This window comes from Thamnophis elegans, chromosome 6 (genome assembly GCF_009769535.1).
Source record: "Thamnophis elegans isolate rThaEle1 chromosome 6, rThaEle1.pri, whole genome shotgun sequence".
Taxonomy (NCBI): Eukaryota; Metazoa; Chordata; class Lepidosauria; order Squamata; family Colubridae; genus Thamnophis; species Thamnophis elegans.
This window is the reverse complement of record NC_045546.1, coordinates 39,029,484-39,057,392: the sequence shown is the minus strand read 5'-3', so window position 1 is coordinate 39,057,392 and position 27,909 is coordinate 39,029,484. Positions and strand designations below refer to the sequence as shown.

At 34.8% G+C, this 27,909-nt stretch overlaps 1 protein-coding gene across 2 annotated transcripts in view; it reads right to left on the bottom strand.

Moving 5' to 3' along the window:
* The window catches only part of CRYBG3 (crystallin beta-gamma domain containing 3), a 67,088-nt gene that overhangs the window by 7,135 nt on the left and 32,044 nt on the right, over positions 1 to 27,909 (bottom strand). Inside the window, exons 10-20 of one of the 2 annotated variants that reach the window (XM_032219282.1) lie at positions 26,812 to 26,847; positions 26,118 to 26,251; positions 22,750 to 22,876; positions 18,842 to 18,984; positions 16,204 to 16,330; positions 15,487 to 15,519; positions 11,446 to 11,555; positions 8,907 to 9,033; positions 4,938 to 5,077; positions 823 to 946; positions 49 to 207 (exon numbers count right to left, since the gene is read on the bottom strand). In XM_032219282.1, the coding sequence (XP_032075173.1) occupies positions 49 to 207; positions 823 to 946; positions 4,938 to 5,077; positions 8,907 to 9,033; positions 11,446 to 11,555; positions 15,487 to 15,519; positions 16,204 to 16,330; positions 18,842 to 18,984; positions 22,750 to 22,876; positions 26,118 to 26,251; positions 26,812 to 26,847 (1,260 nt within the window). Of the gene's footprint in view, positions 1 to 48; positions 208 to 822; positions 947 to 4,937; positions 5,078 to 8,906; positions 9,034 to 11,445; positions 11,556 to 15,486; positions 15,520 to 16,203; positions 16,331 to 17,422; positions 17,971 to 18,841; positions 18,985 to 22,749; positions 22,877 to 26,117; positions 26,252 to 26,811; positions 26,848 to 27,909 lie in introns of those variants that run through there. The other variant, XM_032219283.1, reaches the window with a different exon arrangement.

The following is a 27,909-nucleotide window of genomic DNA, read 5'->3' as shown; positions in this document are numbered from 1 at the left end:
TAAAAGTTGAGATGGGTGGCATATAAATTTGCTAAGTAAAAAAACTACCTTGGACTTGATGAGGCCACGACTGTAATGCCAGATCTGAGTATTCTTGCCATTTTGTGGGAACAAACATACTGATGTAGCTCTTCCATCCATTAAAGTGCCAGCAACTGTCAAGTACTTTTCTTGGGATCTGTTCTTTATTCTGAAATACACGGCTGGCTGAAATAGAAAAGCATAATTAACTCATACTTCATGAAGAAACATGAATCCATATGATAAAACTTGTATACACAGAACATTTTTCTCAATAGTATAGATAATCCTTGACTTACAATGATTTGTTTAATCAGTTTAAAGTTATGACTGCTGAAAAAAATGATTTATGACCTGTCCTCGAAGTTACAACTGTCACACCACCACTGTAGTCATAAGATCACAATTTGGGTGCTTAGTAACCTGTTCATAGTTACAATGGTTGCAGCATCTTGTGATCATGTGATCAACATTGATCACAACACCTTCCCAGAGGGCCTCCGACATGCTAAGTCAATGGGGAATCTGGCAGAGAAGGTAGGAAAGTGTAAGCAGGTGATTTTTCATTTAATGACTGCGGCAAATAGGATCATAAAATTAGGTGTCTTAGGTGAAACTTTTATTTGATTTCATGCTTCCAAATGTGCGTAAAGTGTAGTGTTAGGCTTTGTAGATAGATTTGTGTATTTCTAACCTTAAAATGGCAAGAACTCACTTTATCAATTTTCAGTGGTTGTCATTTAAGAACCTCAAATTGCCATTTCAGGTTTAGGGGGATGGGAATCATCTTTACACTAGTACCTGCTTTATGGGACGAAGAGAGCCAATTGCTGTCCATCCACTAAACTGTGTCCAGTTTGAAATCTTGCTTGATTCAAGAAGAAACTGTTTCCCCAAGAAATTGCAGCCTTCATAAGCAATCCATCTGTTTCAAAATACAATATACATTCAGTACAGTATGCAAAGAGTTCCAGACATGGAAAATACAAAACAACATTCTAGTTTATGTTCATATTTCACTATGGCAATGATTTATAAAGAATGTGAAAGTTTTATCTTTCTAATTAAAGGTAGTCCTTGACTTACAGTCACTCATTTAGTAACCATTCAGTGTTACAACGGCATTGGAAAAAAGTGATTTATAACTGGTTTTCACACTTATGGTGTAATATCCTCTTGGTCACATGATCAAAATTCAAATTCTTGTCAGCAGATATGGCTTGAGGTCATGTGATCACTTTCTGTGACCTGACAAGAAAAGGCAATGGGGAAGCCAAATTCACTTAACAACTGTGTTAATAACTTAACAACTGTAGTGATTCATTTAACTATGGCAAGAAAATGTAAAATGGGGCACAATTCACTTAACAAATATCTCACTTAGCAACAGAAATTTTGGGCTCAATTTTGGTTGTAAGTTGAGGGCTATCTGTAGTTGTTTATTTTACTACAACTGTTTTTACAGGCATCCCCTATTATGTTGAGAGGAAAAGGTAGTGGCAAAGATAACATTTAACACTGGAATTTTTCCTTCATATTTAATTATAAAGAAAATCTTTTAGAAAATTCTAGACACTGTCTCTTAAATGTATTCAAGCCTTGGCTATGGTCATGATTATTTAAATAAGCCTCATGTTACAAAAGGCATATCAATAATTCACTTAATACTTTTAAAAAAATTTAAGTGCTTGTCTATAGCAGTATGAGACCCTATACTTAGAATCACCATATCTGTATAGTGTTGTACATTCTCTTGTGTGAATTAATATACTGTATATGGTCATATTATAGGATAAAGGCAAACAAGCACATATTTTGGACTGATTATTTAATTCGTAATATATTTAAGGCACAATAAGGACATTATGATAAATTTTAAGTTCTTAATTTATTTTACTGCCCCTAGTTAGGCTGCTAAAAAGTATTGCACTGTAGATGCTGCAGCAATTACAAATATGAGTTTTACTGTATTGCATGTTCTTAAGATTATCCTAAAATAAGATTGCCTACTCATGCTTTTCAGGTCAAGCTTTATTTAAAGGTGTAATTTAACTACACAGTTTTGCTAATTCTACCTTGCTTGGAAGATGCTAGCAAAACAAAACAATTCCACATTATTTTTCATGTTTAATATTTCTTAAGATATTATTGTGAAACTGTCCTATCTACATTTACATAGTAGTTTTGAAACATCTTGCTGTTTATATCAACATAAAAGAAACAGAACTTGTATCAAATATGAAAATCTGGTGCATTGATAGGTCATATGTTTTGTGTAAATATGAAAAGATAAGTACAAGCGCCCGCGCGATGCTCCGCTGAGCAGTTGGAGTATCGCAGAGGCTTGCGGAAGCGTCATTTGCAGCTACAACACATGCACGCGCTGCATGCGCGTGCTGCACACATCCATGTAGCCAATGCCGGGCCCATTCCAACCGTACTGGAACCCACCACTGATATTTACCATATGTTAAAACAACCCATATATTAGTAAAATATTGAAGTAGCATGTTGACAATTGTTTAGAAAAGATACATATACTGTAAATATAAAATCTGTATTTGGAAAAAGAAAACAGATAAGATAAAAATTAAGAACAAAGGAACAGAAGAAAATATTGACATGTAGAAAATAATGTGGTTTAGGGACAGGAGAAGTCTCACTGGCTGGAAGGCTAAGGACCTACTTATGTACTGATTGTAAAGGAATAAGAACATCTTAGTTGACCTGAAATACTGCTACAATGAAAAGCCTATGTGGAGCCAATCTAAACATTGATTATTAATGTATAATTGACATATAAATTAATTTAGAAAGAAACATGATTTTCAGGAGGAATTTTATGTGAAAATCCAAAAACACTAAAGAATTCAGTTCATTCTCTTAAGTAAGGACTCACACAGTTCCAACTAGCCCAGCTATCTCTAAAGGTAAAGGTTCCCCTTGCATATATGTGCTAGTCGTTCCCGATTCTAGGGGACAGTGCTCATCTCAATTTCAAAGCTGAAGAGCTAGCGCCAGAAGATGTCTCCGTGGTCATGTGGCTGGCAGAACTAAATGGAGAATGTGCACGAAACACTGTTACGTTCTCACCAAAGGTGGTCCCTATTTTTCTACTTGCATTTTTACATGCTTTCGAAGTGGTAGGTTGGCAGAAACTGGGACAAGTAATGGGAGCTCACTCCGTTACGCAGCACTAGGGATTCGAACCACCAAACTGCTGACCTTTCTGATTGACAAGCTCAGCGTCTTAGCCACTGAGCCACTGCGTCCCTCAGCTATCTCTATCTATTTACAAAGCTGATAATAGTAGCCAAGTAATAGGGATATACAAATTCACTGATGTGGCAATGTAACAATTGTCTGAAATGTTCTGTCCCATCCCACTGAAAAATTGTTCAAGGGACAGATTCCTAGGATTTCCCCTTAATAAGCTCTTTTGTCTGTCCATGAGACATCAACTGTTTCTAGCTTGGAAAACTTACTTCCTGGCATTGTCAAACTGCCTCAAAAGAGCATGACTGAATTAGGAATTTTGCGTAACTATATTAGTAATATTTTAAATTCTGTCTTTGTATTTCTAACCCTAATATTTAAAAGACTAATAAGGTTTTTTTTTTTTTTTTAAAAAAAAGATGGACCTCTTTTCCTAAAGAAAAGATTTGCTAAACTCAATAAATGCTGGCTTTAAAGAGAAAAATGTCCTTTGCAAGAGGTAAATTTGAATAGGAAGATTGTTGGAGTCTAAATAGTCGCCTCATATCTTAAAAGTCATCATCTTCTGGTTTTCTTGCAGGTTCTATGTGGCCTTGAGCCCAAAACACAAATATGCTGGTCTTTTTAAAAGAAATGAAAATTGCAGTTGGTCCAAAATGCAGCAGCCCAGCTCCTAATTGGCATGGATAACTTTATAAGAGCCATTATGTTGGTAACTAATAGATTTCTAGATCTAGGACAAAATGACTTGTTAGCTTATAAAATCCTATTTTAGCCCATATATACCTTCCGGGGCCATGTCTGCTATTAAGTTTCTGTCTGTCTTTTGCATTCTTTCTGAAAGGATGTTAAGGGCCCTCATCCAACAAGGTGAGGTGAATGGGATCTAGAAATGATCCTTTTTGGTAAATGCTCCCATACAGTGGTATCCCCTGAATGTTCAGGGCTCCACCCTGTTAGTTTGTGGAAGACTTACAAAAATCACAGTCTTTCATGTTTCAGTTTCTTGAATGATGTGAAAAAAGCAGACCCTGCACTAGGAGGAGGAGGAGGAAGAGGAGGAGGAGAAGAAGAAGAAAAGAAAAGAAGAAGATAACAAAGTATGAAGGAAGTGATATACAATGCTTGGATAAATAGATGTTGGTTATTACCTTTGAAGCCCTATCTTGCTCTAGGGCCAAGTTATTTGCAGGATCGTCTCTAGCTATCTATCATTCCTACCATATCAAATAGGGTGGGCATGCTTCCAGTCCCTTCCCTTAAACATTGCCATTTTATGGGATCTAGGAATTTACTCTTTTCATGGCAGCTCCTCCCCTTGAGGTTCAGCAGGCCTCTATCCTACCCTTCCAAACAGTACTTAAGATCTTGTTTTTCCTCTTAAGTGCTGGGATAGAGTGAGGTGGATGAGAGGATTCAATGATGGACTGCATGTGGAAGCTTAACTTTGGTGCCAGGTTTTTAATGTATATGGTTTTGATGTATGTATATATTATGTTGTTTTATTATTAATGCTATTTTAATTGTAGGTTGAGAGCTATCTAGAATTCGATATAAGATAGAATATATAAATGTTTTAAATAAGAAGTGAGTAAGTACAGGTATGTTCATCTATGAGATATGTGTATGTGATTTCTCCACAGTGAGTAAAGAAATAAAATTCTCAGTACATTAATTTATGTTATCGTTGTCGTACTTACATGCCACTTTTTACCCATATTGACTGAGTAAGAAAGTGAAAATCTTTATTCAGAATTGAACTGGTAGCTTCTTGCAAGTGCAGCTCTTTGCCTTCACAATTCTCTAGTGCAAAAAGGCTGATCATTGGCTCAGCAAAAACCTGGAAGAAAAAAAAAAGATTAATACTGTATTGGTTAGTTATATTTAGATTTTCTTTGGTTCCCCATATGTGAGGAAGCTTTTCCTTGGTTTGCAGATGCTTATTTAGAAAATAATGTTGGCTTCATTCTATTCTGAAAAATTTAATCAATAAACCAAAATTAAAGCAAAAGGAATTCAGTACTAATCTACCCACATTTTTAATGTTATTTGTTGAGTTCCCTAATCAACTAGGACTAAGCAATTTACTGTAAGTGATAAAGATAAAAAGATAAACAGTGATTATAGTTGCTGATCTTGAACTCTTACAAAATGGACTTTCATAGTATAACATTTTTAAAATAATACAAAAATGGGACCAAGATGTGATGTGATTTGTATTTTAGGCAAGCATGTACAATATGGATATATTAATTTTAATTTTCCTCTATATAATTATTTCTACCAATTTATATGCCAATAAAGAAACCAAGGTGGCGTAGTGGTTAGAATGCAGTACTGCAGGCTACTTCTGCTGATTGCCAGCTGCCTGCAATTTGGCAGTTCAAATCTCACCAGGCTGAAGTTTGACTCAGTTTTCCAAGGTGGGTAAAATGAGGACCCAAATTGTTGCAGGCAATATGCTGGCTATAAACCACTTAGAGGGCTGTAAAGCACTGTAAAGCTGTATATAAGTCTTATTGCTATTGCTAATTCATTCAAGTAACTCTAATCCTCTGAAGTCATTTAATACATGCAAGTCCTATTTAGTTACATTGTTTAACACAGGAAAATTGAATTAAAAAAACAATCTCCCAAGCAAAATTATCTCTGATTCAATAGATTTAAAAGTAGGAAGTATATGATACTCAAATTTTGAAATTCAACTCTTAAAATTCACTATGATAGCAGAGAGTTGTGGGAACTGGCATCCAAGTATATATGAAGCTAAAACTTCATACCAATAGTAGATAAGCCAAATAAAAGTTGTCAGTAATCACAGAAAGTAATGAGAATTCCTCGTAATAGGTCAACTGATAGTCATCCATAATAAATACTTTGATTGAATAAATTTTGTTATTTACAAATGAACTCTATTATTAAGCAATTAAGTATAGAGTTGACTGAAATATTTTTTTACCCTTTAATTTTTTTTTGATAAAGACAGACAAAAGAACCAATTTGTGAACTCCTTAAAATAAAATAAGGTTAATATTTAATATTTACATAGACCCAGACTTGGTGTAATTGTGCACAAAAATAAAAGAAATGTTTTGCATTATTGCCTTTAAGATCTTATATTACCTCCCTCCCACCTGAGCAAAACAACAACCAAGAAGAGCACCACTCTGGTAGACTAGCTGTTTTGGAAGTATAATATGGAAAAATGCATCCTTTTCCCAGGGGACTTTATTTTCTGTTACAACTTCCCTTAAACTCTGCCAATTTCTTTGTAGTTTTTAGATACATTTCCAAGAAGAAGATACTTTGTATTATGAATTTAAGCCAATTGAAATAGTGAAATAAATAGAAGGCCCAGGAGGAAAAAAGCTTTTTTTTAAAAGAAAAAAACAGAAACTACTGTGCTTATGCAGGTAGTTCTTGTTTGATAACTGTCATGTACAACAACTGTTGGTAATTATGATAAAAAGTAACTTTGCAACCAGTCCTCAGATTTATGACCTTTACAGTTCTGTAAAGGAAAGGAAAGGTGAAGTAAGATCATAAGCACAATCATGGTTTCATTCATCAACTGCTCTGCTTAAGGGCCAAGCGATGGATTCCAATTGCAGTCACTAAATGAGGACAACCTGTAAAAAACCTAATTTTTCAAAATGATCATTATCTTCTTTTATTTATACTCTCTGAAGTAGATACCCAATGTGTACTTAGTGATGAGATAAGATGAATTAACTTAATAATTTGTGAACGTTAAAAAAACTATTTCAAAATATTTTAAAATACAATAGACAATATTAATGTAGTACAATGGTGAAAACTGAGGAAACCATTTTCACACTTTTTCTTAAAGCAATTAAGCACAAATGCAATTATCTGCTAACCCAGCGGAAAAGTTAGCATGTATGTCCTGTTCAGCAACATTTCAGCTATCCCAACCCCTTGCCTAGGGCAGGAAACCCTATACCGTTCCAGACAAATGGCTATCCAACATCTTATTAAAGACTTCCAGTGTTGGGGCATTCACAACTTCTGGAGGCAAGCTGTTCCACTGATTAATTGTTCTAATTGTCAGGAAATTTCTCCTTAGTTCTAAGTTGCTTCTCTCCTTGATTAGTTTCCACTCATTGCTTCTTGTTCTACCCTCAGGTGTCTTGGAGAATAGTTTGACTCCCTCTTCTTTCTGGCAACCCCTGAGATATTGGAACACTGCTATCATGTCTCCCCTAGTCCTTCTTTTCATTAAACTAGATATACCCAGTTCCTGCAACCGTTCATGTTTTTTAGTTTCCAGTCCCCTAATCATCTTTGTTCTTCTCTGCACTCTTTCTAGACATTGTTGACATTGTTTTATTCAGTTATTATATATTGACCATTGCCATGACTACGTTTATAATGTCTTATCTATTTTGTAATGGATGTTACCACTGAATATTGAACATAACAGCATTAATTTTGTAATGCCATGCAGCTATTTCTATACAACACTTGGTTGTTCCTATTATTACAAACAAATGCTAGAGCAGTGTTTCTCAACCTTGGCAACTTTAAATACCGTGGACTTCAACTCCCAGAATCCCCCAGCCAGCATAGCTGGCTGGGGAATTCTGGAAGTTGAAGTCCACAGGACTTAAAATCGCCAAGGTTAAGAAACACTGTGCTAGAGTTTTTCAAACAATCTATCAGAAAGTCAAAAGAATCTTGAAATGTTTTTAAAAAATACTCAGATTCTTCTTCATCATAAAAAAGATATTACATGATAAAAAAACTTGTTTTTATCATCTAGAATTATTTATCTGGGCTGTTACTTCCTACTTGTGTAACAGATTTTTGCAGATCTGGTATGCAAATATCAGACTACCACAAGAAAATTTTCTCAGCCTCTGCTGCAATCTAGATTTTTGAAGTGGTAATAACTGAAGTGGGGTAAGAAAGTAACATGAGTAAATATCTCAGACAATTCCATAATTCTCACAAAAATAGAGACAGGCAGGTGAAAAACACATTCAGATTTGCAAGATCCTATTATTAAAGCTTTACAATAAAAATAGTACTGACCTACATGACATTAGATTCCTAGTCTGATCTACCTTGAAGGGCTAATATTCACATTATTCCTTTCTTCCTGAATGGGCATGAAGCTGAGGCAATTTCAGTGGCTTTATAATTTATGTGAATTAAATTTTATTGAGCTAAATGCTTCATAACATTTTAAATAATTATTGATTACTAGTTACCCTCACTTTAAAACAGGGAATTCTCCCAAATTTATATAACTAAACTGCCTAGTTTAGCTTAATTTATGAATCTGTCCCTATTGGTTCAATGGTTATCATTTCTTATATAGTAAGTAAACTATCCATGTAAGAAACATAAGTCAGATAGTTCTTTATAATTTTATCACAACCATGTGATCCTATATGGATATTATTTCAATGTAAGATCTCTGTCAAGTTGTGTAAATTCTTTGCTGGGTTGCTTTTCATTTAATAAAAAGTTTCTTTATATAAATAAATTTGGCTTCTTACTAATATCTCTTAGAGATGTATGCCTCAACCCTTGTAAAATAAAAATATACAAATCAGAACCACAACTGCTTGATTATATTCTTTAGAGGACACTGCATTTTGGGCTGTAGAAGGCTTTTCTGAATACTGCTTGGTGGTTCTTACATGATGAACAGGCTTAAGGGACTTGACTTTAGTTGCTGAACACCCACAGGAAGCAAGGTCAGGATAGAGGTCTTCTTCTAGCACACACTGTTCAACAGCAGTTTCTCCCTGATAATAAAGCAACCAACTGAAAGATAAGAAAAAAAATCCACATGAAGTTGTATTGGTTTCTACTAAATAAAATAGAATAGAATAGAAATACAGATTTATTATTACAAATTATAACTAAATGTTGATGGATTGATGTGTAGAAACAAAAATATACAATAATGGCTAGCATTCATCTCCAAATACCCTTGATGCACTTCTCAAATGGCTTTGTTTCTAGAATTCCCTATTTCCGATATTACTATATTCAGAAGATGGAACAGAGAAAAGCTCTGTGCGGCAGTTGTAAAAGTATTATTTTAATCATCATCCTCATATCTCTTCCATAGCACTGACCAGAAACTTGCAATTCAATGTTCTGTATTTCAGTGACACCAACTGGGTTGCTAAGGGTTGCATTGTTATCTGCAGAATCTCAAATAGGTTCTTTGAAACACAAAAATTGGCAGGCTGCCCTTAGATCTGAACTTTTAAATTAGCAAAAAACAGTGAACTAGAGTCCCTATAATTGTTGTTATTCAGATTCAATTAGCAGAGTACTAATAGTTTTAAAAGGTTTGCTATTATTAATTACATTAAAATCATTCAATAATGATCTTGAAATTTCAGATTTCAATTTTCTGAAGCCCAGCATGCAACACACACCAAGCAATTTTACAATTAATTCAACTGATGAATTAATCTAGCGGGATCCTCTCTGTGTTCAAATGTGTTCGTACACATTGGAAGAGTTGTCCCTGAAGTGTATGAGTGAAAATGCTACTTGTATGTGCCAGGAGTATATACTCCCAGCAACTTTAAGGTAGTTATCCCAGCTGCCTAGTTAAGGCAATCAGCCACCCATAATGGGCAGTAGCATACAGGAAGATGCTAGACACAGAGAATCACTTTAGGGACAATGGGACAATGGAAAAGACATGATTTCTTATTACATTCAGAAGACAATAATATACAAATGTTGTATTTTACCATAAAACCCTCCTGAATAGAAAATATAAAATGGTTGATGATACGGTGCTGCATTATGGGCTCCTCGTTAGATGGCCCTCAACCAGTGGTGGGATTCAATTTTTTTTACTACCGCGTGGCTTGGTGGGCATGACAGGGGAAGTATACTTAAAATCTCCATTCTCATCCCACTCCAGGGGAAGGATACTGTAAAATCCAGCTGGCACTTGGGAGGCACAGAATAGATGGGGATGGGGCCAGTCAGAGGTGGTATTTCCCTGTTCTCTGAACTACTCAAAATTTCCACTACCGGTTTTCTAGAACTGATCAGAACCTGAATACCACCTCTTCCCTCAACATGCCCACTCACTCTCGTCATGTGTAACCTCTAACAAGACAGGAAGCCACAATCTGGAGAGAGCATGATGAAAGACTGATCTCATACTGGCAAGGCGATACACTGTTCTTACTTATTCAACCTATGTGCTGAATCTGTACTGAGGGCAGCTGGAGTGGAAGAAGATGAGTGTGTTTTTAAATTGGAGGAAGAAACATCAGCTTTGTTGATGACATCATGCTGAAAATGCAAATCATCTGCAAGATTTAGTATATAAAGGAGCAATGAAAAAAATGATTAAATATAAAGAAAAGGGAGCTAATGACAACTAACAATCTTAGAAATGACAATGAAAATATCAAAAACATCAAAATAGCTTCTGCTTTTTAAGACCAGCTATCAACAATAAAGGAACCAGAAATCAATAAATATTTTACAAACTAGCACTTGGTAGGGTAGCAATGAAAACCTTAGAAAAGATATTCAAATGCTATCATGTGTCCCTACTGAGAATTTTCTCAGTAATGATTTCTCTCTAACATCTATGGAAGTGAAAGTTGACTTTGAAGAAACAAATCACAAAGTGTACTGACTTTTCTGAACTTTTGTGTTGGGGAAAATTCCTGAGAATACTATATGGATAGCCAAGAAAACAAAAGGCACAAGTGACCAGGCTTAATTTTAGATGTAAAAGCCCATCTTCCTTGATAAGTCCATAATACTGGGAAAGATGAAAGAAAGAAAAGCAGCAAGATGAATGGATTCAGTTACAATAGTGAAGAATATACTGACATATTTTAAGCACACAATCAACCATATAATCCAGTGTTTGGATGGAAGGCACTAATGGTGACAGTATTGAATTTGGTTACGCCTAACAATTTATCTGACCGCATTATGTGCTACACCAGGCCTCATGATGTATATGGATCAGGGTTTGTAGTCATATATAAGATCACTACACAATCCGCTTAACTATGGTGCAAATTTGACTGCATGCAAGAACAACTGTATAAGACATTTATCGATTCTATTTTAGGAGAGAAATACTTCAAAACAGTTTTAAAATGTATAAGAATTAAATCTCCGAAATAGATTGAAATACTTTTCCAAAATGCTTTAAAAAGTATGCATAAAACAGCTCACCATCCCCGTAAAACTTTAAATGAGAGTGGTATGAATGATGTAAAATCAGCAGCTTCTGTTGTAAAATCAATGCATGATCCCTGGAAGTGTATATTATCAAAAGCTTTGATCTGTAAAGAAGCAAAACACTGGAATAAAAAATTAATGTATAAGAATCAGCTAGAAAACAAACTATGTAATGGAAGAGCTTTTGTCAGGCACTGCTCCATCAACTGAAGTATAAAACATTATATTTTATGTAAATGCTGAGTTTCTGGATTCTGACAGGATAGAAATATGGTTAATAAATAATAAATTGTTGATAAATGATTCTGCCAAAAGGGTTGTTACAAGCACACAAATGTTGACATAATAGCCTGCATGTTACTATTTAATTAGTAAGATGCAGAAACTGTTGCATGTTATTGCTAACTAAAGTTAAGGTATTCCACATATGGGTCAGAACATATTATTGCTTTCCAGGAAATTATTTATCCGTAACATAAAAATCTAGCCTAAAAACTGACAAAATGTGCAAGACTTACTGTTAGAAAATATGAAATAATTCAGTAAATGTAGCAGTAACTACACAGAAGGGCATGGATGGCGGGGAGGGGGATGTAAAATGATCTGGTGTAAAGTTTGCACACACAGGCAACTGAGATGTGGCTTGTCGTAGAATACTTTTGTCATTCTGATGAAACAATAATTGCTATAATTAAAAAATAGTAGACACGCTCAAGTCACGTTCTAAGTCACGCTCAAGTCACCTTGGTAATGCAGCACTTCTGGGTATTTGACAGATGATCTTTCATCCATAGTGGCAAGAACATCAAACAAACAAACAATTTTCAACTATCTCATTGTCTCACAAATTTAAAAGGTAATGAATTTGTTTTAAATTCCCATCCAGAACAGACAATTAATATATAAAAGGAACTAAGAAATTCAAGGATGGTTTCTTTTCAAAAATTCTTAGAATGCATCTATGGACTATGAAACTGTCTAATAGCCTTGAATATTTTAAATGTCTTCCTACACTCTGAGGAAGAAGCACTATAACTAAAAAGAAAAAAATATTACTAAAACATAACATTTTAAAAACTTATTTTAGACAGGAAATCTCCAAAATTATAATGAACAAAATGTTTAATATTTGAAATATTTTGTATGTGAAATGGATTGTTCAAATTTCACGAGAAATGCCCAATCTATTCTAATCATACTGAAAACATTCTGAGTTTGAAGCAGTCCTGTTTTGAATATGGTTAAAATTGCAACAAACCTACAGTATTTGTTCAAACTGTTTTGAACTTGAAACGGGGTATTTGAAACTTGACACATTTCAACAATGAATTTTTTGCATACCACTTTCCAATATTAATAACTTGTGGTTAGGGAAAATATAACACCAGAATATAGCATGTGGTACCACAAAACTATGACAAATATGTTAGATATGCCAAGACTCTAGATTTCAGGTATAGTTATATAATGAAACTCAGATCCTACAATTTTCAAATGGCTTTAAATTATAGTTTTGCTTCAGTAGGGCCTACAGATAAACCAACAAAAATTCCTTTAACAAAATTACAGCTGTCCAGTTTATATTCTACAATCCAGTAATAAATTGCTTCAGGCATGTTAGTAATAAATTGTTCTAAGACTATATCTTCAAATGCATCTTGAAAAGTCTGTATTTCCAGAGACAGCCACTTCTTGGCAAGCTCTCTGATCCAGTTCAAGGGATGACCTTCCTCTAATTTGAACCTACAGGTGAAACTCGAAAAATTACAATATCGTGCAAAAGTTCATTTATTTCAGTAATGCAACTTAAAAGGTGAAACTAATATATGATATAAGACTCATTACATGCAAAGCAAGATAGTTCAAGCCGTGATTTGTCATAATTGTGATGATTATGGTGTACAGCTCATGAAAACCCCAAATCCACCATCTCAGAAAATTAGAATATTACATGCAATCAATAAAACAAGGATTGTACATAGAACAATATCGGACCTCTGAAAAGTATAAGCATGCATATGTACTCAGTACTTAGTTTGGGTCCCTTTTGCAGCAATTACTGCCTCAATGTGGTGTGGCATGGAAGCTATCAGCCTGTGGCACTGCTGAAGTGTTATGGAAGACTGGGATGCTTCAATAGCGGCCTTCAGCCCTTTTGCAATGTTCGGTCTCATGTCTCTCATTTTTCTCTTGGCAATGCCTCATAGATTCTCTATGGGGCTCAGGTCAGGCGGGTTTGCTGGCCAACCAAGTATAGTAATCCCATGGTCATTGAAACAGGTTTTGGTGCTTTTGGCAGTGAGGGCAGGTGCCAAGTCCTGTTGAAAAATGAAGTCAGCATCCCCATAAAGCTCGTCTGCGGAAGGAAGCATGAAGTGCTCCAAAATCTGGTAGACAGCTGCGTTGACCCTGGTCTTAATGAACACAGCGGTCCAAAGTCTTGTTGCTCAGTGGTTCAAAGTCCTCTTTTCTGATGAGAGCAACTTTTGCATCTCATTTGGAAACCAAGGACCCAGAGGATGGAGGAAGAATTAAGAGGCCAATCAAGCGCAGTAATCCCACAGTCATTGAACCAGATTTTGGTGTTTTTGGCAAACGTTGCTCTCAGCATGGATGTTCAATGGTTGTTGTATTGCAGCACATATTAATTTATGATTAGCATACATCTAGGATGGAACACTGCTAGAGCTTTCAAGGCCTTCCCAGTCAGGTACGGTAGCAACCAAAGCACCCATTCTTCTAGGCACCTATATCCTCATTTTGACAGCTTTGTTTTTATGTGAGGTTGTGGAAAAAAAACCAACCCTTGTATTGTAGAGCTCCAAAATAGCTGACATATGTTTGTGGAGATTCTCAGTATTCCAGATCATATTTTTCTTCAAAAAATTTCTCTATTTTTTTTTCCTTGAGGAGGAAGAAGAAAACATTTCATTTCTCATCCAAGAAGCTTCATCAGTTTTGATGGAGGGGGATGGAAGGACAGGTTCTGAAAGTATGATATGGGAGGAAGGGAGGATTGTATTTCTGTGCAGTCATCTGGTTGTTAGCAATCTCGGACAGCTGTTAAGGCCACTTGAGGGTTTATTTGTGCCTGAATCAGAGTACAATTGGTTGTGGAATTTTCTTGGAACTGCTGCAAATGCTGTGTTCTAAACTGGAGATAGATGGTGTCTTATTCCTCCACCTCTGTTGAGGGGGTTAACATAGATGGACTCTTTTACCCCTCTTTCAAAACAATTGTCTTCATTTTTGATAGAGTCCACATTTTGGCTACACAAGGTCTACATTTTGGATAGAGATGACTATTGGTTGGACCCTGAGGGCACAGAAACCCTCCCAAGTGGCCTCAACAGCTCTCAGAACTGTTAACAACCAGATGACTTAAAAAAAAATACAATCCTTCCATCCACCCCTACTATCATATCAGAACCTATTCTTCCATCCTTCCACCATCTAGTCTCAACTGTGAGTACCTATCCCTCTATCTCCCCACCATGAGAACTGATGAAGCTTTTAGGATGAAAAGCAAAACATTTTATTCTCCTTCCTCAAGGAAAAAAAACAGTCAAGTTGCCTTTTGAAGAAAAAAGCATGTTTGTGCTAGCTGACAAATGCTACCAAAGCTTTTGCTCCTAATAGGTTCTTGTTTCTCTTTCTGATGCCTTGCATGTTTCTTCCCACCAGCACTGTTCTTCATCATCCTGAGCTTCTTACTGTTACATTGTGACTTACAGAATGGCTGCAATGGAATTTACTCACTCTTCTCAGCAGTTCAAACCAAAAAAATTGAAAATAACATTCAAAATACAACATTTAACCAAGGAAGTAAACTAAATTAATAGAAGCTACTCTTTCCTGCTTTTGTACCAACAGTCTAAGTACCGGTAAGTCTTTCAGCCTCAGCTGTGAGCATATAAGCAATTCCTTATTTGACTAGTCTCTATTCCCTTCCTTACCTTCAACACATTCTTATTCTGCTGTGGCTTATATTCGCTGGTTGATCATAATGAACAATACCTTATTTCAAGAACTTACCCAGTGTATGGGTTGATGATCTCCCAATGGTTCCTGTAAAAAGAAAATATATGTATCATATACACAAAAATATGTCATTAAAGAAAAATATGAAACACATAGAGAAAATAATTCAAAAAGATCTAGTTTGAAGGTTTTCCTGGTGAGCTAAGCTTTGTGAAAGTTCTCTAAGTACTGAGGAATAACTGAAGTTGATTCATAGATTCAAAACATGACCTGAAAACTCTTTGAAATAGTTATGGTAGCTAGGATAAATGACAAACTGAATATGCCTTTTATAAGTTGACTTAACTGACTATATTTCAATTTCCTATTCAAATGGCTTTCTTTTAATAAAATATAGGTTCATATACATATATCCTTGTTATATGTTGTGTTCTCTTTCGAATAATATGTTTTTGTATGAAATTTGTCACAATTTTTTTTCTTCTTCTTCTCTGAAATGTTTTCATAGTACCTAATTAATTCTTTAGCATTTCTTTATTTTGATGATTCTAGGTAGCAATCATAAAAATCCTAACAAATTTATAGGAATGTAAATATATTTAAAAGAATAGGAAACCATAATTTCATGCATGATACAAAGAGTTTGTATAGGACTGTCTTAACTCTTCAGGTATTGATTGTTATAAAATATTTATTTTATTTATTTATAAATATTACTAAAATAACTTTCAGTTTATTGCATAACTTTTTTCAGAAATTACGTTAGCTTACCAATTTAATGGGGCGAATTGACATAATAGTTTCACTAGTGCCACCCCAGTCCAAAAAACACTTATATTTTCCTTTCTCCAATATGTATTGTTCTCCACAGAAATACTTCTGTTGATAAGCAACCCACCTAGGTATAACATACAACAGACATTTTAAGATAAATCATATGACCAGGTTTCCTCTAAAAGTTTCTTGCTGCACTCTTATTTCATCTTGAAAAAGGGATGGCTAATCCATCCCAATTCTGGCTCTCTAGGCATAATGTAATGTGAATCCCAGGCTTTCAGGCTGGAAAGATTGAAAATATAACCCAGAAACAGCAATAACAAATCCATTGCTTAGTGTAGCGTTGCCAAAAAAACTATACTGTATAACATGTCCGTATAGTTACCAAGAGTCAAACTACATTTGAAAAACAGTTACTGAAATATAACATATACCATACCTGGTGTTTCTATGACATATAAAGTATTTACTGCTTCAATGAAATTATAAGCATAAAAAGTTAAATCAGAACAAAGAACTCATATCAAACCACAATACTGAATTCTTAGTTTCCAAAAGTTACATTTCAGAATAATGGGTTAATTGACAAACATTTCAATGTCATTTATGAAGTGTGTAATACTTTATATTGTGGCTAAATGTTTTACTAAATCTAAGCTGTTACTCTGATAAAAAGAGAGAGAAAATATTCTGTGCTTTAAAAGTTTAAGACTAAACCATGAACTCAAGTTCATCTTTAATATTAGAAACTCTACATTAGCATATTAAAATATAGAGTACTGTGCAAAAGTTGTAGGCAGGTGTGAAAAAATGCTGTAAACAAAGAATGCTTTCAGACATTTAAATAATGATTGTTTATTTTTGTCAATTTTCACAATGCAAAGTGAGCGAACAAAAGAAAAATCTAAGTCAAATCAATATTTGGTGTTACTACCTTTTGTCTTCAAACCAGCATCAATTCTCATAGATACACTTGCGCAAAGTCAGGGATTTTGTAGGATTATAGTCAGGTGTATTATCAACCAATTATACCAAAAAGGTGCTAATGATCATCAATGTCACACATAGGTTGAAACCCAGTCACGAACTGAAACAGAAACAGCTGTTTAGGAGGCTTAAAACTGGGTGAGGAACAGCCAAACTCTGCTACCAAAGTGAGGTTGTGAAAGACAGGTCATGTCATGGCACGATTGAGCACAGCAACAAGACACAAAGTAGTTATACTGTATCAACAAGGCATCTTCCAGACAAAGATTTCAAAGCAGGCTGGGGTTTCAAGATGTGCTGTTCAAGCTCTTTTGAAGAAGCACAATGAAACGGGCAACGGTGAGGATCGTAGATGCATTGGTTGGCCAAGGAAACTTAGTACAGCAGATGAAAGACTTATTACCCTTCGAAATCGGAAGATGTCCAGCAGTGCCATCAGCTCAGAACTGGCAGAAACCAGTGGGACTCAGGTACATCCATCTACTGTCCGGAGAAGTCTGGCCAGAAGTAGTCTTCATGGAAGAGTTGCAGTCAAAAAGCCATACCTCCGATATGGGAACAAGGCCAAGTGATTAAAGTTTGCACAAAAACATAGGAACTGGGATGCAGAAAAATGGCAGCAGGTGCTCTGGACTGATGAGTCAAAATTTGAAATATTTGGTTGTAGCAGAAGACAGTGTGTTCGTCGAAGGGCTTGGGAATTGTACAATAATGAGTGTCTGCAGGCAACAGTGAAGCATGGTGGAGCTTCCTTGAACATTTGGGGCTGCATTTCTGCAAATGGAGTTGGAGATTTGGTCAGGATTAATGGTGTTCCCAATGCTGAGAAATACAGGCAGATACTTATCCATCATGCAATACCATCGGAGGAGTATTTGGCTCCAAATTTATTCTGCAGCAGGACAACAACCCCCAAACATACAGCCAAAGTCATTAAGAATATCTTCAGCATAAAGAACAAGAAGTAGTACTGGAAGTGATGGCATGCCCCCCCCCCCCCCCCGGGCCCTGATCTCAACATCATCGAGTGTGTCTGGGTTTACATGAAGAGACAGAAGGATGTGAGAAAGCCTACATCCACAGTAGATCTGTGTGGTTAGTTCTCCAAGATGTTTGGAACAACCTACCAGCCGAGTTCCTTCAAAAACTATGTGCAAGTGTACCTAGAAATTGCTGCTGTTTTAAAGGCAAAGGGTGGTCACACCAAATATTGATTTGATTTAGATTTCTCTTTTATTCATTCACTGCATTTCGTTCATTTATGAACATAAATGTTTAACACTTCCATTTTTGAAAGTATTCTTTGTTTACAGCATTTTTTCCCACCTGCCTAAAACTTTTGCGTAGTACTGTATATATGCTAGTTGATTTATGTGCAGCATCTATATGAAAGGCAAGCCTCACTCCACATCCTAAGTAATCAACTTAGATAGAATGGGGAGTTGAAAAATATTCCTGCTGAAGATCATAACAAACCACTGAATAATTATATCTACATGGTCACTGGAAGTCAAGCTTAACCCACGGTACTTTTCATTACTTATACCTTTTTATTTAATTTATTTATGGAGTTAAGATTGAAAATAAATGATAAATAGGAAAATCAGGAAATTCATGCTGCACAAACATTTGAAATTCAACTTACACTCCACTTTTCACATTAACTGATCTTGTCACTAGGCCAAATCCTGCCCATTCCAAATCAGGAATTTCTTGATTTACAGCATCCAATACTTTCCCATTTTCCTCATCAGTTTCGAAAAGTGTTACTTTGGATTCCATAAAATTCTGGAATTTAAAAATTAAATTAGGAACGAACATGTTACTACTAAAACCATCCTTCTGTTTGTAAACTTCAATTAGTCCAAACAGTGCCTAATAGAGCAACAATTTTTGAATCAAGGTACTTCACATCTGCTATCTTAAAGAATGCTACAAAATCCAGCACCCATCACTTCTGGGGAATTGAGATTTCAAGGATCTTCAGGCCAGTTGGATTGGCAAATTTGGTCAGCTGCAGTCATATGATTGGATTTTCCAATACTCCCCTCCAGTTTTCCACAAGCAAAAGCAGTGGGGAAGCTGGCAGGAAGTTGCAAAATACACCTGCTCCCTCTGGGGTTTTTTTTGCCCACCCATTCTGTTTATCTGTTTAGGTAAGTAAATATATCTGAAAGGATGACCCAGCAGATCATGGGTTATGTAGTGCATCCACATAATTATTCAGCTAATAAATATAAAGATATTTTCCTCAAATTATTTGATTTGTTCTGGTGAAAATACTGACAGTTTTTGTGTGCATATAATTCAATTCATTATTACAATGTCTCTAGACCCATCCAAAGCTAATATAAATTCATCTATTTAGACAAAGTTGTAATAAACAAATGACAATAATTTATAGCTGAATAGTGAACATTTAATAGTGCTGCTTTTCTACATACAGTACATTTTAACCTGTTTTCTTTTGTCATAGAATTTAAATAAAAATACACTGTAATTTCCCCCCACTTTCCTTAAAATGTTTAAATACAGTTGTGCTTCAAGGTTTGTAAACCAATTTGAATTTTCAATATGCATAAATATGTTTTAAATATATCTGTTCTCTACACAAGTACTAAAACTAGATAAAGAGAATCCAAATAAACAAATGAGACAAAAACATAATACCTTGTTCATTTATATATTAAGAAAAATGATTCAAAGATACTTATTTGTGCATGGCCAAAGTTGTGAAAATCTAGGATTATTAGTTCATTTGAAAAGAATATTAGACTCAGGTGTTTAAATCAATGGGATTTAATGAGGTGTGATTATGAGGTGTGACTAAAGGAGTATTCTGCCTTATTTAAAGAACAGAATTCTGAGTCTTCACAATCAAATTCTGATGTTCATAGGTATATGGAAGTGTCTTTTGGCTTAAACAAAGGAAATTTCTAAAGACCTCGGAAAACAGCTGTTGATGCTTACTAGGAGTTTGGATTTTGGAGGGTATCATGATTTGGGCTTGCTTCACTGCTTCCAAACTAGGATGGTTTGCCTTTATTGATTAAACTATGAATTCTGAATTGTACCAGAAAGTTCTACAGAAAAATGTTAGAGTATCCGTGAAGTTCAAGAGAAAGTAGGTCGCGCAGTAAGACCCCAAATACACAATTTATTCAACTAAAAAGGTTTAAGTAGAAGAAAGTTAATGTTTTAGAATGGCCAAGTCAAAGTCCTGACTCGTGGGGACTTCATGCAAAAGGAATCCACCAATAACCTCGAGTTGAAGCTGGTGAACTCAGAGATATTGAGAAATGAGTGAAATGTTTTTGGAAAGGTTTAGTTTTAGTTATTGCTTCCCATAATGAGTATATCAATTACTGAAAGCAAAGGTTTGAATACTTTTGTCACACTCAAATATATAGTTATTTTCCTCAATAAAGAACTGAATAGTAATTAAAAGTTTGACTCATTTGGTATTTGTTTTCTTTATTGGAATCCAGAAATCAGAACTTTTATATGGAATTTTAAATATAAATATTACATTTTAAGTGATTTATTTGAAGTGTGTGCAAGACGATTTATGTACAAATGAGTATAATGATTAATTTGCAACATTCTAAAAGGTAAAGGTTCCCTTCGCACATATGTGCTAGTCGTTCCCGACTCTAGGTTGTGGTGTTCATCTCCGTTTCAAAGCCGAAGAGCCAGCGCTGTCCAAAAACGTCTCCGTGGCCATGTGGCTGGCATGACTAAATGCCAAAGGTGCACGGAACGCTGTTATCTTCCCAGCAAAGGTGTTCCCTATTTTTCTACTTATTTTTATGTGCTTTCGAACTGCTAGGTTGGCAGAAGCTGGGACAAGTAACGGGTGCTCACTCCATTATGCAGTGCTAGGGATTCGAACTGCTGACCTTTCTGATTGACAACATTCTATTATTATACAAAAAACTGCATTTACAACTCTGCATTTATAAGGGCTTAATTCAGGTATCTGAGAAATCCTTAGTAGGTTAGGTTTAGAATATGAATTATTTATGTTTTGTAAGAAAAATCAGTGTGTCAACTTGTCTCTGAAAAGAAGGATATACAGTACAAATAACTAATTTTTCTAAGGTATGTATCATGCATTTATCTATATTTTCCGGAATTTTCTGTTGATTCTGTAACCAGAATATTCAACCAGAAGAAACAACTTTCATTTCTACTTTACAGTTAAATGCTCTGTGACTTTTCATGTCTGCAACCTAACCAAGAAAACTAGAAATAAGCACACATTCATACTTTGACAGTGGTCATAAGCCTCATGTATAACTGAATGCATCAGGCTTATGTATAACTGAATGTATTATACCATCTGGAATTCAAGAGACACAGTATACCTAAACAGCGAAAATGCCAATTGCAGTTTGTACCTGAATGTGTGCATTACTGAAATATTTATAAATTGGAGGCACACCTTGGATGCCCTGTTTTACATATCATGTTACCAATATATACAATGTGGCTTAACTATCATTTTGCATATCAACTTCCTTGTAACAGAAGCTTAGATTATAAGTGTATTTACCTTACTACTAACTCAATCATTTGTCAGTACCAATTACATTAAAAAAATGTTTCACTGCAGAGGTACATGAATATTTTTAAATTCTAGAATCAGGACTCATTTTGTTTCAAGACAAAAATATATTTTAAATACAGCTGTTACAGCTGAATTTTTAGTCTCTTAAAAGGGAACAGACTGCGGTCAGTCTGGGAGAAACACTATCTGCAATAGATAGATAATTATGAAGCTTTATATAAAGAGTAATGCATTGGTGGTGGGGTACTGGTTAGGAATGCACACTGAAATTGAAACGTGGTCCCTAAAGTGCGTTTAAAATAAGGTACCAATGAAGTAAAAGTCATTTTTTGCAAACAATAAGGAACATAATATATTTTCCACTTAGACTTTTTCATGAGTGCAGATTTGGTTTTATTTGGATCAACCAAGTGTTTATCTATGGGTTGTGCCAAGAATTGACCAACTGGCTTCTTGCCTGAGTCTGAAATCACAGGCTGAGAAAGCGTAACTGGCCCAAAGTCACCAAATCTGTTTCATGCCTGACGTGGGACTAGAACTCATAATGTCTTCTATCCTGGTGACTTAAGCACTATACTCTAAAAACAAAAACAACAATGCAAAAACTCTTAGCAGACTATTTTCTCTTTCTTTATTATGTGAATTATTTTAATGGATGCTTTACAGGTTAAACATTATAAGTTCCCATAAACATTTATCAGATGTACTGTATGTAAAAAAAAATGTTACCTTGGATACAATCAAATGTAATGAGCAAAAATAGAGAATGTGCTTTGCAAAGTCAATACTATGAACTTTAAAGTATTTTTTCACTTCCTCAATCTCACTGAATTGACATTTATTTATTTAATGTATGGCATATCATACATGGAATTGAATTGACAATAACAGCTCTCAATTTACTAATACATGTTCAATTCCAAATAAATGGATAAATAAAATGTTGAAAGAATATTGCCTTAAAGAACAAATTAAGTACTTACGGCTTGCAAAAATCTAACCGAGAGCAAAACATTGCTGACTCCACCCCATGATTGCCAATGTTCATATTCTCCCTCCTCTAACAAATATTGCTGGCCTTTATATCGTTCCTTGTCGTAAGCAACCCATCTACAATGTTGATAACACAAATTTTGACAAAGTTAGAGAATGAATGAATATTACAAATGTATTGATAATCATTAAAGCTTATCATTTGGTACTCCTCCTCTATGGCGTACATTTAGCAGCTTCAGATACAAGAGGCAAAACATATAATTCTCTATTCTCTTTGTCCTATCCCTAATCCAAGCAATTCAGAATAACTCACAGCAGTCTAGTCTATTAGAATTTCACTGCAATATTATGAGATATGTTAGACATACCCACAATTTACCTGTTGACAAATATATTTTCCACTTAGACTTTCTCACAAGTGCAGATTTGGATCAACCAAGTGTTGATCTATGGGTTGTGCCAAGAATTGACCAACTGGCTTCTTGCCTGAGTCTGATGTCGCAGGCTGAGAAAGCGTAACTGACCCAAAGTCACCAAATCTGTTTTCATGCCTGACGTGGGACTAGAACTCACAATGTCTTCTATCCTTATGTCTTAACCACTATATTCTAACAACAAAAAAATTAGTAGCTTCAGTTACAAGAGGCAAAACAAATGATTCTCTATTCTCTTTGTCCTATCTTTAATCCAATCAATTGAAAATAACCCACAGCAGTCTATCTTATTAGAATTTCACTGCAATATTATGAGATATGTTAGACATACCTATAATTTACCTGTTGACAAATCAATTATATCTTTGGCAAGATAAGTCTGGAGCTGGAGCAGTTGGCTAATATTTTGAGAAAAAAACAACTCCTCTTTAGGTTAAATAGCAAGTAAAGAATTTGCTGAATGATTTAAATTTTGATTTTTTTCCTGGGAGGCTTTTTATGGCCAGACATAACCTTGACAGCAGAGGTGAAATTCAACAGGTTCTGACAGGGTCTGGAGAACCAGAAGCGGAAATTTTGAGTAGTTCGGAGAACCGGCAAATACCACCTCTGGCTGGCCCCAGAATGGGGTAGGAATGGAGATTTTGCAATATCCTTCCCCCAGGAGTGGGGAGGGAATGGAGATTTTGCAGTATCCTTCCCCTGTCATGCCTGCCATGCCCACAGAACCGGTAGTAAAAAAAAATGAATTTCACCTCTGCTTGACAGGCTATGATTGCACACTGTCTGATCTCAAACAATGGGCCTTGATTTAGAGGTAAAGCAAATTTATCAGTTCTACTTAGAAACATCTTGAGTCACTCTGCACATCTCCAATCAGCCAGAGATTGGAGCTACATAACAATTCCAAAATTTACAGGTGTTTAACATTGGCTATGTTCAACAGATATTACTGAAGGGAATTATTTAAGATCCCTTTTGTACAGAGACTGTCCCTGTGATGGAAGAATAGTTGAATAGTTGGACTGATAGAGTGTGAGGAAGTGATGTTGAAACTGTTGTCAGCTCATTTCAATTGTTGCTGTACTCATGCAAACATCTTCTCTCAGGCCATTACCCCAGTACTCAGAGGTCTTCAAGCTGGTGTTCCAACTACCTAGATAATTATGGCACACCCTTGTATTTTCAAGGACATCCAGAGGCAGACTCACCCCACCTAGTCTTTTGAATGCTAAGACAGAGTGAGAAGAGGGTAGGTATAATAGGAGATAGCAAATGACATAAGATAAGGAAGTGGAGTTGACAGATCTGGATACAGGCAGCTATTACAAGTAGATAAGAGCATTTTCATTGAATTGCCAGGGCTACAAGCTATTGTGATCAGCATATTCTGGTGGAGTCATACCTGGAGCTTGAAGCTTTTCCTGGAACTCAGCAACAACTAGAAATGGAGCAACCACATCATCCCAACAAGTACAAGAACATTTGAGAAAAAGCAATGGTTATATATTACCTTAAAGACTTTGAGATTTTACTTTGAACTGAGTACTAACAGAATAATTATTAAAGGATTGAATATCAAAGACATAGTTATGTGGCAAGTCACCTTGTAAAGTCATAGAAATGACTATTGGGTCAAATAGGTAGAGTTCTCCACCTATTTTGGGGGAAGGTATGTGTTGCAATAAAGCATGAGTATAGATTTGCTGGACTGTGCTAAGTCCTGTCTTTAGAGAGCAAAGAACCCTCACACGGAACACATTATTTTGTATTATTCCCTATACACAGATGCTTGGCAGGAATTATCTGCATTCTTCACTGAATATTCTGATCATCCTGACTTGTTTTATCTTGTTATTATCAGATCAATCTGATTTTATTTCTTTGTCCACAGCTAAGTACTACTCTGTAGTTTGTACAGTACATTATAGTGTAGTCCCTCTTGGATATTTTAGAACATTTTTTTTCTTTTTTAGCCTAATTGTTATTTTCTTGTCTTATTTGTTGATTTATGACCAAATAAAAAGTGATTGATTGATATCTGTTTTAGTCATTTTCTACTAATTTTTAAAAACAGCAAAAAATGGCTCCTGGGTTTGCTATGTACATGACATATCTTTATTAAAAGATGTTTTATAACTGTTTCTGGCTATCCACTCATAAACAAACATAGAGAGATACATTCATCAGCAACAAATGAGCCAGATCAAGTAAAACTGCATACAAAATAGAGTTAATTTATAATATTTGGTTATTAAGCTGACTCTCCCTCTCCCTCTGTGTGTGTGTGTCTGTGTGTGTGTGTGTGTGTGTGTGCGCGCATAACCAGAAACCATTCTAAAGCATCTTTTAATAAAGATGTGTCATTTACAAAGCAAACCTTAGAACCATTTTTTGCTGTTTTGAAAAATGTGAAGACATATTCCCAGCTTTATGACATGAGAGTGACATATGTAAATTACTTGCATTACACTCCACAAAAGAGGAATAAATTAAGGGACAATAAACCAAGGAACTGTAGACTGATTTAAAGTTGTATCTTACATGAAGTTATCTTTGGCCTCATCCTATGTTTTATCTTTCTATTGTCAATCCAGATAAGATAAACATACTATTAATACAAAATATCCAGTTTTAAAAATTCTCTAGGGAAGTCCCTCTTGTACATTCTGCAAACTCCTAAGTTTTGATGAGAATTAAAAAGTTGTGTTTTTTTAAAATGATGATACTTCCACTAACTTTTTCATTGAAAACTATCAACTAATACATTTTGATTAGCAAGTTAAGATATTTATAGTTGATTGGTGTGAGCTTTTATCTCTTTTAATGAAATATTTTTTTAAACTGATTTAGTTTTTAGTGGGCAGGTATTTATATATTTTAATATTTGTAATAGTTGTTAATAACAAAATCATACTTACATTCCACCAATGACACGTATTGATCCAATTCCCTGGAAAGTATCAGAATCTTCAAAAAGTATTGGAATGCAATCAGTATTCTCAGACAGTTTTTTACACCATCCTCCAAAGTGTGGACTTTCATATATTATCATCTACAGAAAATGGGAAAATTGATCCTTTAAAATACATTTCTAATCCTCTGTTTATTTGGTAGATTGAATAAAGGTTTAATTATAAAACACGAAAGATTTATATGATTTGAAGAAACTGCAAACTCTGTCTAATCAGCAGCTTCAACTGAGCATTCCATATTTATGATTTCAACCAGAATTTCTTAAGAGACATTCCATTAGAAGGGAAACAAGAGAATTTTTGTTGGAATACTTCCCACTGCAGAGCTGCCCCCTCAAAAAAAAAAAAAAAAAAAAAAAGCAAGAAAAGCAGATGAAGAAAATGTATTTCTGTTACTCTAGTTACTCTGGATTTATATGATTGTAAGAAAGCATAATTGAAATCAATGACAACTTTATTTGTTGATGCTCTTAAATGTCTGAGGGGAAATATGGATGGAATAGTAAGATTGGTTTACTCAACACATATCTACTATAATTTGCACTTCTAAAATAAATCTTTAAATATTAGTAGTAAAGAATACCAATTTGTTTTCTTTTACATAAATAGATTCCTCTTCCTAAAAGGATACTGTGCTTACCATAGTATTCATAGGCATCTGCACCTTTAGGCCACCCTAAAGTACAAAATAAAATCAGAAATATGATTACATACTTCCATATTAATACATAGTATATAATGTTAATATAGTGATTCTATGAGATACCTTATAAATCAATCAATCACTGAGTCATTATTTATATTTCTTCTGTTCGCCTTTACTTGTTTTAGGAAACTTGATTGATTTCATGAATAAAAAAAACTTCATCAACATCACGGCCAATTAAATTAATTTGTTCTGTTATAAAGGGCCAATATGCCTAGGAATTTTTTTCTTTTACTTTATAATTCATAGTACCAACAAGAAACTTTAGAGCTACTAAATACTAAATATTTATAAGGGTTGAGGCAGTTGAGGTGGGTACATGCAGTTTCTGGAGCAGATATGACTGCTATATGAGCATACAACTACTTATTTTCAAGGCAACAAATTACTGTAGCCATTAATTTGGATAAATCAGAGAAACTTTTGAAGTTTTGTTTGCAATAACAATTTCAATTTAGTCAAGTTGTACCTGAGATTTTCTAGTCAAATCAAAATAAACTGAGCTAAACTAGTTAGGTATCAGGGAGGTCTACTACTATTACTAATTTTTCCCATGGAACTGGTACTTTTTAAGAATCATGAATGCAAAATTTGTAATGACACAATATTGATATTTTTTGAAAGTGACAAAATATATTCATACAAGTTGTAAGGAAATATATTAGTAGCAATCCAAAATAATTTTACAGATATAAATTTCTATTATAGAAAATAACTAATGTCTATATGGATTCAACTACAATAATAAGAGTATCAAACCACTATAACTTCTTCAATCCTGATTTAGCATTTAGCATCCTATAACTAAAGGTGATAATGACAATTATTTATTTTTTCTTCAGTATTTCTGAAGCAATATCTTCTAAGTCAAACATAATTCCCTTTGTCAAGTCACCAGAAGTTTGAATTTAACAGACACAGATTCTTCATCAAAAGGTTAATAGCTTATTTCTGAACTCATAATAATATACATGGGGCTGCCCTTGAAGAGCATCCGGCGACTTCAGCTAGTACAGAACGCGGCCGCGCGAG